This window comes from Neophocaena asiaeorientalis, unplaced genomic scaffold, assembly GCF_003031525.2.
Source record: "Neophocaena asiaeorientalis asiaeorientalis breed wild unplaced genomic scaffold, Neophocaena_asiaeorientalis_V1.1 scaffold346, whole genome shotgun sequence".
In the NCBI taxonomy this organism is placed as follows: Eukaryota; Metazoa; Chordata; class Mammalia; order Artiodactyla; family Phocoenidae; genus Neophocaena; species Neophocaena asiaeorientalis.
In genome coordinates, this window is record NW_020175400.1 from 2,545,401 (window position 1) to 2,557,908 (window position 12,508).

General features: G+C 43.3%; 2 protein-coding genes across 7 annotated transcripts in view; one reads left to right on the forward strand and one right to left on the reverse strand.

The window, feature by feature from the left end:
* Positions 1–1,113, forward strand: part of POLG (DNA polymerase gamma, catalytic subunit) — a 17,612-nt gene extending 16,499 nt beyond the window's left edge. Inside the window, 2 exon segments of the mRNA XM_024766480.1 lie at positions 303–463; positions 1,037–1,113. Coding sequence (XP_024622248.1) covers positions 303–463; positions 1,037–1,113 — 238 coding nt within the window.
* A 260-nt stretch (positions 1,114–1,373) lies between these two features.
* FANCI (FA complementation group I) overlaps positions 1,374–12,508 on the reverse strand; it is an 87,239-nt gene continuing 76,104 nt past the window's right edge. For 5 of the 6 annotated variants that reach the window (XM_024766433.1, XM_024766431.1, XM_024766435.1 and 2 more), the window contains 11 exons: positions 10,970–11,021; positions 10,005–10,132; positions 9,840–9,908; positions 9,567–9,660; positions 9,101–9,288; positions 7,974–8,027; positions 7,832–7,891; positions 4,754–4,828; positions 2,789–2,884; positions 2,433–2,537; positions 1,374–1,460 (listed from right to left, as the gene is read on the reverse strand). In XM_024766433.1, coding sequence (XP_024622201.1) covers positions 1,398–1,460; positions 2,433–2,537; positions 2,789–2,884; positions 4,754–4,828; positions 7,832–7,891; positions 7,974–8,027; positions 9,101–9,288; positions 9,567–9,660; positions 9,840–9,908; positions 10,005–10,132; positions 10,970–11,021 — 984 coding nt within the window. In that variant the 3' untranslated portion in view covers positions 1,374–1,397. The remainder of the gene's footprint in view (positions 1,461–2,432; positions 2,538–2,788; positions 2,885–4,753; positions 4,829–7,831; positions 7,892–7,973; positions 8,028–9,100; positions 9,289–9,566; positions 9,661–9,839; positions 9,909–10,004; positions 10,133–10,969; positions 11,022–12,508) is intronic. The other variant, XM_024766430.1, reaches the window with a different exon arrangement.

Genomic DNA, 12,508 nt, shown 5'->3' on the forward strand with positions numbered 1-12,508 from the left:
TTTTATGTTTAACAGAGCTAATGAAAGTCCTCATATATTCAAATTCTGGCCCAATAATTGAAATTTTGACATCAATAAAGTGTACCAAACTGGAAAAAAACAGGTGTGTTTTGAGTCCATAATTGCACGTGTCTCAGCGGGAGGTGTTCGGCTGCTGGATAGCGGGCAGCACTGGCCCTTCAGCTTTCTTTGCTAAGTGAACAGAGCTGGCTGCGGGGAGGCTCTGCCTTACGGATACCAGGTCATCTCTCCTGGATTCACAGCAGGGACATGACTGTGAGAGGAGGTCGGGTCTCTTTCAGGTGCATGTTTGCCTACAAGCTGGGTCTGAATGACTTGCCCCAGTCAGTCGCCTTTTTCAGTACAGTCGATATCGACCAGTGCCTCAGGAAGGAAGTGACCATGGATTGTAAAACCCCTTCCAACCCAACTGGGATGGAAAGGAGATACGGGATTCCCGAGGGTGAGCACAAACACCTTTGTTCCTCGTTACGCACTCGTAGGGCGTTAGGCATAGAAAGTGGTCTTGGGCAACACGAAGCTTGGGGCACCAGAGGATAAGAAGTCTACTTCTTGTGCTGTGTTCTGGGCTGTTTCAGTTTATAATGTGCCCTGGCTCCAAAGTGAGCATGATGCTCAAATCACAAAGGCATGTGTTTCTAGAAAGTTGTTCACAGTAAATGAAGGAATGTTTGAAACTCTGGTTTCTTCCATCTGTTCCCTTCCCTCTTCAACCACAACGGAAATGTTTGAAGATTTACTGTATAAAGTCAAAGTACATTCTTAAGTGAAAAAACTGTGCTTTGAGTGCCAAACAAGTAAATCAAAAAGCTTATTTCCTATGTATCTAAGATAAACTTATTTTATACAAAAAAGAAAACAGATCCTCCCCAAATGTAACATTACCATTCCTGGCAATTACTCTGAACCCTTTCGTACTTTTTGACCTTAACGTTAATTAAGTTCCTTTTCTCACTTCTGACCTGAGTTAACAATTCTTGAGGAAGCATCCTAACCAATTTGCACTATTTTTCAGGTGAAGCACTGGATATTTACCAGATAATTGAACTCACCAAAGGCTCCCTGGAAAAATGAAGCCAGCCTGGACCATAGCTCTGTCTGGAGGCTCTGTATTTGCTCCCGTGGAGCTTCATCGGGGCAGTGCAGGCTCCTAAACTCAGGCTTTCAGCTGTGCTTTTTTGCAAAAGGGCTTGCCTAAGGCCAGCCATTTTTCAGTAGCAGGACCTGCCAAGAATGATTGCCTCTAACTGATGGTGCAATTAGTTCAGAACCAAGATGCCAACACTGGTGCAGGCTGTAGGACAAGGGGGCATTGTTGCTTGCTGGGTGAAAAGAAAGCAGAAGCCCCAAAGTTCACATTAACTCAGGCGTTTCATTTATTTTTTCCTTTTCTTCTTGGCTGGTTCTTTGTTCTGTCCCTCGTGCTCTGATGCAGTGCCCTAGGGGAGAGAAGTAACGCTCTAAATGTGATAAGCCTGCTCGGAGGCAGTGGAAATAAAAACAAAGATCCTTTATCTTCTCATCAAAGCCTGTGTTAGTCATGCTTTCTCCCCTTTCCCACTCCTGGGAGGTAATTATGTTGGAGAAGGGAAGAGTTCTACCGGTAGAGTAAGGTGGTGCCAACTTCCTTTTTTTGGGCTTTTGTTATACCTGGGGACATGCGTGGGACAAGATGACAGAGAAGGGGCATCAAGATGCTACATAACTCCCCTGAACTCAAATGCCTAGTAGGCAAAGGGAGTGGATGGGGCCAGGTGCATTATGGCTTGGAGTGCGATAAACTGAAGAATGTAAGTTAAAAATTTTTGAGACGCTAGAAATCCAGGGTGTTTTATGTAAACTCCCAGTTTATGTTAGACAAACCTGAGGTGATAGAAATTTTAGGCACTAGAGGTAAGGAAACATTGAGTTCTGCTTCAGAGATGCTATAGGGCTCACGGTGTGCTGCTGTAACTGGTTTGTTCCTCTCCCTTTTAGTCTTATCAGAGGGCAAAAGGAGGATAAGAAACTGGCATGACAACCTGAGCTGATCATAGAGTGGCCCTCCTTCGAATGAGGGCATGATAAAAGAGGAAGTAAACTGCTTTCTGAGCCAGAATGCTTGGGCTCATGATTTTCCAATGGTTCAAAAGATCACAGGGGAAGACCCACAGAAAGGGGTCTTGTTTTCATCACCCCCTTTCTGGAAATGTCTACCCAAAATGTATACAAGCCTGGGCAACTGGGTATGGTTCCAAGTTTACAACCCCTCTCTTGAGGAGCCTGTTTCATCTTTGTCTGACCACCTTTTGGCCCGTTCTCTGTGGTTGTTGCTCCTCCACTAACCCGTGGCTGCCCCCAGACAGGCTGCTAACCCCAGTTAGAAAGGGTGGCTAGGGCTTGCTGCACTTCAGTCAGAAGCAGGCACTGACCTCTTCATCTTCATCCTCATCCTCTTGAAGAACCATGTCCAGGATGTTCCCTTTGATCTTGAAGTCTCGTGAGGTGCTGAGCTTTATATGCTGCATCAGGTTCACCTGTGACAGGATTGTAAACATGGGCACATTTTCCTACTGATAGGTCCTGCCCAGGACAGCCTAAACTATCTCTGACAAACCCTTCAGTTCCTCTAGGAAGGCACACACCCACTTGAATCCATGAATGTTTGGATTCAGGCCATCAGAAACAGAAAAGAACTGCACATTTTTCCCCCACTGCAGTTGTGTTGCTTCAGTTTGCCAGGTCCCTTCACAGGGTAAATGGAATTGGTAGAAAACAGTATGTTTACCTTGGACCTCTTAGAAAGGTGGATGAGAAATTTTTCATACTGTTCAATGGCAAAGATGAGATTAGGGATTGGCTTGGTTTCCCGAAGAGCTCTGGCCTACAGGACAAAGAAGAGAAGACCTAAGTTTTGGGTTCAAGGTGGTTTTTTTTTTACATTTATTTTTGGCTGCGTTGGGTCCTTGTTGCTGCGCACAGGCTTTGTCTAGTTGTGGCAAGCGGGGGCTTCTCATTGTGGAGGCTACCCATTGTAGAGCACGGGCTCTAGGCGTGCGGGCTTCAGGAATTGTAGCATGCAGGCTTCAGTAGTTGTGGCACACGGGCTTAGTTGCTCCGCGGCATGTGGGATCTTCCTGGACCAGGGCTCAAACCCATGTCCACTGTGCTGGCAGGCGGATTCTTAACCACTGCGCCACCAGGGAAGTCCCTTCAAGGGTTCTTAAAGTCCTCTGAAGCTGTCTGTAGCAGAACTGCTCATGGCTTTGGAAGAAAGCTAGTCAGTCTTCCAATCAAATGCAGTTTTACTTATATACCAGTAATTAAGATTTTTTTAACAGTTCACTCTCAGCAAAGGACCTAAATGCTAATGGAGATTGCAATGAATCCTCCTATTTATAATTCCTAAATATCTGTTATCTAGAAACTGGCTGAGGGATGGACCATTTGTAGATATTTGGTTGCCTGACTTGATATTCTTGTAACAATGAGCCCACTCTACACTACCTCTATTTCCTCTCTCTAGTCTACATATGAGTTTTCATTGCTGGTATTAATATATCTCTTTCCCCTCAACTTGAATTGTAACTTGTAGATCCTTCCATATGTTTCTTAAGTATATAGACATGTTTCTATATATATTCTTTGAAACTACAAATGAGGACATTGTTTTCATCTTTTTTTTTTCTTTTTAACATTATCTTGGGAGAGAATCCTGTATCTGAACATTTAGATTTGTATTTTTTTCATGTCTGCATAGTATTCTGCAGTATAAATGTACTATAAACCCATTTAGCCAGTCCTTTATCAGTGGGTATCGTAGTTTTCCCAGTATTTCACTTTTACTTTACAACACTGCTAGGACTATTCTGTACATAGGCCTTTACAATTTCTATATCCTAAAAATGCAATTGTTGTAGTAAAGAGTGTGTGTGTGTGAATGTATAGGTCTAAAATTGAGCAGTTATTGCCACACTGCCCCCGTGAGAGAGTACTGAATTCTCACCTTTGCCAGCAGTGCACTAGAGAACCCACTTCCCTGCACCCTCTCCAACTCTTTCACATCCTTTAGGGAGCACCTTTTGCACTCATTAACTTTTCCTAAAACCAGTTCCTTCGCAATGGTTATCCTAAGCTATTTCTATTTTTAAAGAAAGAGCTCAAGATTTTCTGGTACTTCCTGAATAAAGTATATGTTTTTTGGTTCAGAGGGAAAAGATGTTCCATCTGAACATAAAGTCCATGAGCTGAGAAGGAGCCATACACAAACATTTCCCCCCCAGCTTTACTGAGATATAATTCACCCACTTATACTGTACAGTTCGGTGTGTTTTCGTGTATTCAGAGAGTTGTATAACCATCACCATAATCAACTTTAGAACATTTTCACCCCCGCCCTGAAATCCTACACCCATTTTAGCAGTCACCTTCCCAGTTTCTCCAACACCCCCCTTCCCCCCACTCCCCAGTTCTAGGCAACCACTAATCCGTCCTTTTAGATTTGCCTTTTCTGGACATTTCATATAAACGGACTCATATTATGTAGTCTTTCTGACTGGCTTCTTTCACTTAATATTTTCAAGGTTCATCAGTAACCACTTTTTTTTTTTGGCCGTGCTGTGCGGCATGCGGGATCCCAGTTCCCTGACCAGGGATCAAGCCCATGCCCCCTGCAGTGGAAGCTCAGATTCCTAACCACTGGACTGCCAGGGAAGTCCCAGCAACCACATCTTGATCACTGTCAGCAGCTTACCACAGCTGTGGGCCCAGCAGCGGTTTTCTCCTTTTTCTTTTCTCCTGCATGTTTTAGGCTCTTACTCTTCTTGTTCTAAAGAAATAGAAACAGATTCTGTTATTCCTGAGGATTGTTCTGTAGAGCTAGCAGGCTAGTGGTAAATTTCTAGTACGATGATTACAGTGGAGTATGGGGGAGCTCTTAGGGGGACCAAGTCTGGGTGAAGAGATTATCCTGCAGCAGATGCCGGAAGGTGGGAAGCATTCTGGGACGCTTTATAATCCTCATTTTTCTATTTTTTGTTCAGAGGTTTACCATCTTGCTCTTGGATGCATCTAGCACATGGAAGTGAGGGCAGGACCAACCATTACTATAGCACGGCAGCCAAGGGACTAGTGAGGCACAAAAGGACTGTCACGGTTAAGTAGAAATAGGTGTTTCCCAACTGGGACGTTAGCTAAAAGGGTTGCATAAAGAAGGGGAAGCTGGAGAAGCTGTTCCCGGAGCGATGTATCTTACATGACAAGTGGTACACGCTCCAGAAGGGTTTAAAGGTCATAGGAACACTTATTTCCCTATGTTGTACATAATTAGAGAATAAAGAGCTCCTGGAAAAAGGAAGAACCAATAAAAGGGAGCCAAGAAGAACAGGATTCTGATAAGGCAGAAGAGAATTGAGACATGCATCAGGAGAGACCACACAAGTGTGAGGTACACAAACAGGAACCTTTTACCTGAAGGGGAGTCCTGTGCCCTCCAGGAATGGAACATTACCACGTTCCACATGACAAGGAAAAAAATTAAAAACAGAGACCTGCAAATGGAGACAAATTATACTACTGGAGCTATATGAAAGGAAGGAGGCTTGGTCCACACGGCATGTTCTGGAAAGTAAGAAAATGCAGGGATCCCAGAGATGCTGGTATGAAGAAACTTGCTTTTGGCCCTGGAAGGCAGGGTAGAGGGTAAAGACTTTTTAAGGGAGGGGCAGAGTATCAGCCATAGATAGAACTCATGTGGACCAAATGGGAAGTGAGCCATCTTCCTAAAAGTTGTACCCAATATGGCAGCTTGTTGGAACTCCCTAAATCAACCCCATCTACTGCCCATTTCTGCTGATTTAGGTAGGACTAAAATTGTAGCTGGAAGAGAAGCAGCTTTTTTTTTGTTTTTAAAGATGTTGGGGGTAGGAGTTTATTATTTTTGCTGTGTTGGGTCTTCATTTCTGTGCGAGGGCTATCTCTAGTTGTGGCAAGCGGGGGCCACTCTTCATCGCGGTGCGCGAGCCTCTCACTATCACGGCCTCTCTTGTTGCGGAGCGCAGGCTCAGTAGTTGTGGCTCACGGGCCTAGTTGCTCTGTGGCATGTGGCATCTTCCCAGACCAGGGCTCGAACCTGTGTCCCTTGCATTAGCAGGCAGATTCTCAACCACTGTGCCACCAGGGAAGCCCAGAAGCATCTTTTAAAGGTATACAGTTCTGAGCAGGATGCTAAGGGTTTTGGAGCAATGGCTTTCATTGCTTTCTTCCCACTGAGATCCAAGGCTATGAGAAAAAGAAAGGGGCTATAAGAGAATAAACAGCTCTCTGAAAGATGTGGCAAATGCAATCCAGATTTCTAGATAGAAGTTGGAGTTAGTGGAACCATGTGGGCTCTTGCCCAAGGTCACTCATTAAGCACATCTCACAAAGAGAAAAATGTTTGCCTGTGGATCAGCTGACTCGTCAAGTAAGGCTTTAAGTCAAATATGAATCAAGAAGGGGGGAAATATCCAGGGAATACATAAACTGGTTTTTCTGTAATGTAGAAAAAAGGATAGTCTAGAAGGTGCCTGGTGATAAGCAGAAGAGCTTGAGAATGGGGTCAAACACAAAACCCCAAAACCTCCCAACATTTTACATGTCAGTGAGTACCAAGTATGATTCTAGAGCAAGGGGTAACCAACTACAACCCAGAGGCCCACTGCTTGTTTTTTAAAATAAAGTTTTATTAAACACAGCCAAGCTCATTCATTTGTGTATTGACTATGGCTGCTTTTATGCTACAACAGCAGAGTTTAGTTGTGACAGTGACTGTATGGTCTGCAAAACCTAAAAGCATTTACCATCTGGCCTTTTGCAGAAAGTGTTTGCTGACCCCTGTTGTAGAGTCAAAGTACTTGGGTTCAAGTCTCAGCTTGGCCTCTTAACTAGCTGTCCTTGGTCTTTTTTTTTTTTAAATTAATTAACTTATTTATTCACCTATTTATTTATTTGGCTGCGTTGGGTCTTTGTTGCTGCACGTGGGCTTTCTCTAGTTGCGGAGAGTGGGGGCTACTCCTTGTTGCAATACGCGGGCTTCTCATTGCGGTGGCTTCTCTTGTTGCGGAGCACGGGCTCTAGGCATGCAGCTTCAGTAGTTGTGGCACACACGCTCAGTAGTTGTGGCTCGCAAGCTCTAGAGCGCAAGCTCAGTAGTTATGGCACACGGACTTAGTTGCTCCGCGGCATGTGGGATCTTCCCGGACCAGGGCTCGAACCCATGTTCCCTGCGTTGGCAGGCAGATTCTTAACCACTGCGCCACCAGGGAAGTCCTGTTCTTGGTGTTTTTAATACCTAATATTACTATTTGGCAAAACGTTCCATAGAGTTCAGCTTGGGAAATGATGCTGTAAGGCCATGTTCATTTTTTAGAACAGCTAACATTAGAGAACACTTGCCTGATGTTGTGTTAAGCACTTTCCATGCATCACCTCATTCATTCTCACTATGGTGCTACTTTACTTACATTCCCAAAGGATGCCCAAAGGCATGGATTTGGAATCACCCAGAAATAAACCAAGTCACTGAGCCCAAGCATGTTTGTTTCTCCCCTGCTCCAAGTGTACACATATCAAATGCCTTCTCTAAATCAAACTTTTTTTTTTTTATATAAAGATTTCCTTGCTGTAAAGACTTCAAACCTTGGCTTGTTCTCATATGGGCACCTCTGGCTTACTGTAAGTAGGGAAGAAACTTTATATACGCTTAGCTCAGGTGACCTAGTGGTCCCCTGGGAATATAAGGAGTCCTTTCCTACTTGAGGATGCATTTTGGTACAGACTCTGAATCACTTACCTGTATGTAAGAAATGAAAGAATAGCATAGCGGGGTCAGGTGCGAACCTGACAGCTTCACCTGCAGCAAAGGAGAAGGAAATCAATGTAACTGTGGGAATAAGATGCTTTCCCCGTTCCTAGGAAAGGCATTCTCAACTCACCAGCTTCTCCATATTTTTCGGAATTCCTCTGGAGTGCTGACACAGCTGGAGATACTAACAAAAGATTCCAAGATTTAGCATGCCCTCCTATATAAATGTCCCATGAAACTACAGGTAGTGACTCAGTGAGCAAACGGAGTATGACTTATTGCTCTGACTGGAGAGGGAAAAGAAAATAAGCTACCATATTCATGGAGAATCCTAGACTCAAGGCTTCCTTTTCCCCCTCCTCTAAGCTCCAAAGCTTCCCAGACAGCAGGTAATAAAGGGTTTCTGTTTCTGACTTCTTCTGTTTATTGCTTTAAAAATCCTTCAGGCTGGTAGTCCCTGCATCTAGAAAACCAATGACTTTGCTGTTTTTGCTTTAGAAAAAGCCAATAAAGATTAGAGGTTCTCAGTATTTCTACCACAGAAGCTTAGTAGCCATACCTTGTAGCCAGAGCTGCACCTTCTCAGAAATGGCCACACTGCTGTTTGGGTACATGGTGTGAGGTGGTCTACTATCTTTCTTGGGTTGTCTGTGCCTTTCTAAGTATTTAATGTGGGTCGTTGCTAGAATCAGAACTAAATTACCTAGTTCTTATCACTCTCTGAATGTCTGCTGAGAATCAAAATATTGCAAGTACAAAAAGAGTTTCTTGTTAACAGATACTAAGAAGCATTAACTTAAACCCAGGGCAAGTTATGCCTTTTATTTTTTAAAAATAATTATTCCCTACCCTAGTACCTGACCTGTGAGGCATTTAACACCCACTTGTTAAAGGAACAAACACCTTGTCAGTGCCCAGACTGGTCTGCAATAGTCTAATTTTTTGTGCAATTGGAATCAGATTAAGTTCTATAGCTATAGTTTAGACTGAGTCTTAGAAGGTGTTTGAAGAGGCATTTACTCTCCATCAGGTGCTACAATACTCATATCCTAAAGAAACAAGGGCCTCTAAAAACATTTAGAATTATGCCTCAACTGTTATTTCTGGGCCTGTGGAGACGGCTGTCACCTACTGATCAAACCATCACTTGCAAAGATGTAGGCAAGAGCTCTCTGCACAGGGGCATTCTGCAGCAGGGGGTAATGTCCTGGCTGGGTGGGACAGAATGATAGTAGTGACTGTCTCTCCAATACTCACATATCTGACAAGCGCTGTAAGAATGGTGTACATTTTGCAAAGGTCCTTTAATAAGGTGTCCACACAGCTGCCTGATGGCAGGGCCGTCTGCACCAGCTCGTGGAAAAATGTAAGCAGAGTTCCCAATTGTATGATGATGGCTTTCTCAATGGGATGATTTGGTAGGGTTGCCTGAGAAGAGGCTTCTTCTGAAAGGAAAGGAAACTGGCATATTCAAACCCAACTGGCCTTATTTTCTAGTTCAAGTGAAAGAGATTTAGAAACCAACAAAACATCATTAACTAGGAAGTCTGTACGGAAAATGAGCATGTATTTAATTCATCATGCAGAATACATTAATAATCATGCTGTCATAAGGCACACTACCTTCTACTTCCTTCATTACTTTGGAAATCTAGCACAAACAAACAGAGCTCAGGGTATCTGCTTTTATGCAGTCCTCCAGTTCAGATTTTAGTTAACTTACCTGGTATAATTTCTTGGCTCACTTGTCCCTTAAGCTTGGTGATTAGCCAGTCCACTTCTTCTAGGACCTTCTCAGCCTGACTCAGAAGAAGTAACTGTGAAAGAAAAGAATGCCTGGCATGGCTCATTGCACATAGCTGCTGGTGTAATATGATAACCATGGCCACCTGGGTTACAGGCCTCAGGAGGTGAGCCACTATAATTCACTCTTCACAGGGAATAAAATGGAAGGTAAGACAAGGCTATTTCCAAAGGGTCGGGGATCAACACTTACACAGACAGTAGGGGCAGCTGTTCTCAAATTCACCACTGCAAAGTGGTTTGTTTTCTCCACTTCTACATCCTGAGGAAGGAAAGAGAGGTGAGATATGACAGTAAGGCTGTTCCCCTGGCCTCTATCCCCAACTCAGGGTGTTGTATTAAAGGCTCACTATGGTACCTGGTCTATGTCTCCAAGATGTCCATGGATATCCTGGGACAAGTCACGCAGCAGGGTCACAGGACTCTTACACAAAACATGGAGGCTGAAGAGCAAATTCATCAAGCCCTTGCAAAATGAGGCATCCTCTAGGAGTGGGAAGGAAAGAAAAGCTAGTTATAATCCAAGTCAGTCCTTTGGGGGGTGTGGGGTGCCTAACTGGAACATGTAGCTCATCATATTTCAGGCACAATATCCCTGTGCTGCACACACTCCAATCAAGGCAGCTCTCCCACAAAGGTGCACTTCTATCCACGAGTCCAAACAAGGGAGATGTTTCCCATTATTAGTCACTATCACTGCATAACTAGCACACAGGTCAAGAAACAGAACACTACTAGCACCCCAGAACTGCCCCCTCCCCCCACCAAGGAAACTGCTATTCTGCCTTGTAAGTGTAATCCAGTTTTGTCTGATTTTGAACTTTATCTAAATGGAATCGTACAGTAAGTACTCTTTTATCTGTCTGTTGTCTTTTGTTGAATGTTATGTGTGTGAGATTCCTCCATGTTGTGTGTCAGTGGAGTTTGTTCATTCTCATTACAGTATTCCACTGTGTGTATACAGCACAATCCCTTGATCCATTCTACTGCTGATGAATGTTTGGGTTCGATTTTGCCTATCAGAATAGTGCTGCTGTGAGAATTCTTCCACCTATTTTTGCTGGGAGTGGAACTGCTGGATCATAAGCATATGTTTAATTTTAGTAGTTAGATATTGCTGAACAGTTTTCCAGAGTGGTTATACCAACTTACAGCTCCAGCAGCAGCGAACAAGAGGTTCAACTGCTCTATATTCTTACCAACACTTGGTACTGGTATTGTGTGTGGTTTTTTCATTTTGGCCACTCTGGTGAATTTTCTAAATGTTGTTTGGTGGTGATGATTTTATATAAAGCCTAAAAGGAAACATGTCAGGAAACTTACCCCAGCTGTTTTCCTTGCAAATCTTAGTTGTCCAGGATAACATCTGCACAAACTAGAGATCATTCAGATATTACAGAAACATGCCAAAAGACAGACCTAGGTGTTGCCAGACTAAAAGAGCCCTAGACCTTTCCAAGTCTAAGCAAATCACCCGCTAAAACACGTGCCTGGATCTAAAGTGGTAGTAATCTACTAAAAATAGCATAAAAATAAGTCCAAAGTTATGAGAAGACTTATTGGTACTTTTCTCAAATATAGCATATGACTCAATTCTCAATGCCCTCATTAAGGGCCAAAGGTCCTGGGGTCTGGGCTCTTACCCTTTGAGCTTCCTCTGCCCCTCCCACCACGGTCTAGGGCTAAAGTACCCTTTTTCCTCTTCCCATGCCCCACATTCTCTGCATTTGAGACATCTTTAAGAACAGTAAGCTAACAGAGGTGCAGGAGAGTAAGATCCTGGCCATAGTGATAGTTGAATTAGCTATTAGGAGCCAAGAGGCCACAGGAGGTTAAAAGGGAGGAGGGATTAAAAAAAAAAAAAAAGAAGAAGAAAGAAAAAGAAAAGAGTTCAGGGAAGCTTAAGGTCTTGGGATAGTAGGTCCTGTGTTGCCAGATACACACTCAGCTTTCTGCTTCAGCAGTTGTTTGGGATAGGCTTTCAGCCACAAAGGCACTGAAATGCAGTGATACTTAAGAGTAAAACAATGATTAAGAATCTAGTTTTTGGGGCTTCCCTGGTGGCGCAGTGGTTGAGAGTCCGCCTGCTGATGCAGGGGACGCGGGTTTGTGCCCCTGTCCGGGAAGATCCCACGTGCCGCGTTGCGGCTGGGCCCGTGAGCTATGGCCACTGAGCCTGCGCGTCCGGAGCCTGTGCTCCGCAACAAGAGAGGCCACAATAGTGAGAGGCCCGCGTATCGCAAAAAAAAAAAAAGAATCTAGTTTTTGATCTGTTGGGGAAAAAGATCAATTTAGAGGCTAACTGAAAGTTCTCTGCGAACTGATATAAAAAGTTTCCAGAATACAGTGATTACTGTAGAATACTGATTTCCAGAATACAGTATTAAATGAAACAAATAAAGCAGGATGCTGAACAAGCTTTTGTGTGAAGAGGGTAGGGTCAGGAATAAGAATCTATATTCATATTGCTGTATAGGAATAAAAAACTCTTTACATAAGAAACTAAAAGAAGATTATTTACTTATCGGGGGAAAAGAAGAACTGAACAGATGGAGGACATGAATAGAAGGGAGACCATTTCCTGTAAATCTTTTTATAATTTCTGTTTTTCAAATCATAGAACTTTATTACCCATTCAAAATTAAATTAAAAAATTTTAAACAGACTACCTGAAGTTACGAGGGGGTACGTGATGAAAATTAAATTTAAAAAATTTCCTGTTTATATTAGCCTTTCCAAATCTATTTATTTTCCCTCAGATGTCACCATGTTCCAATTCTCTGTCCGTGTTTCCTTCCTAATCCTGGGCTCCTTGCAGCATAAGTAGCAATATGAAAGAATGAAGCTGAAGGTAAAGTGCAG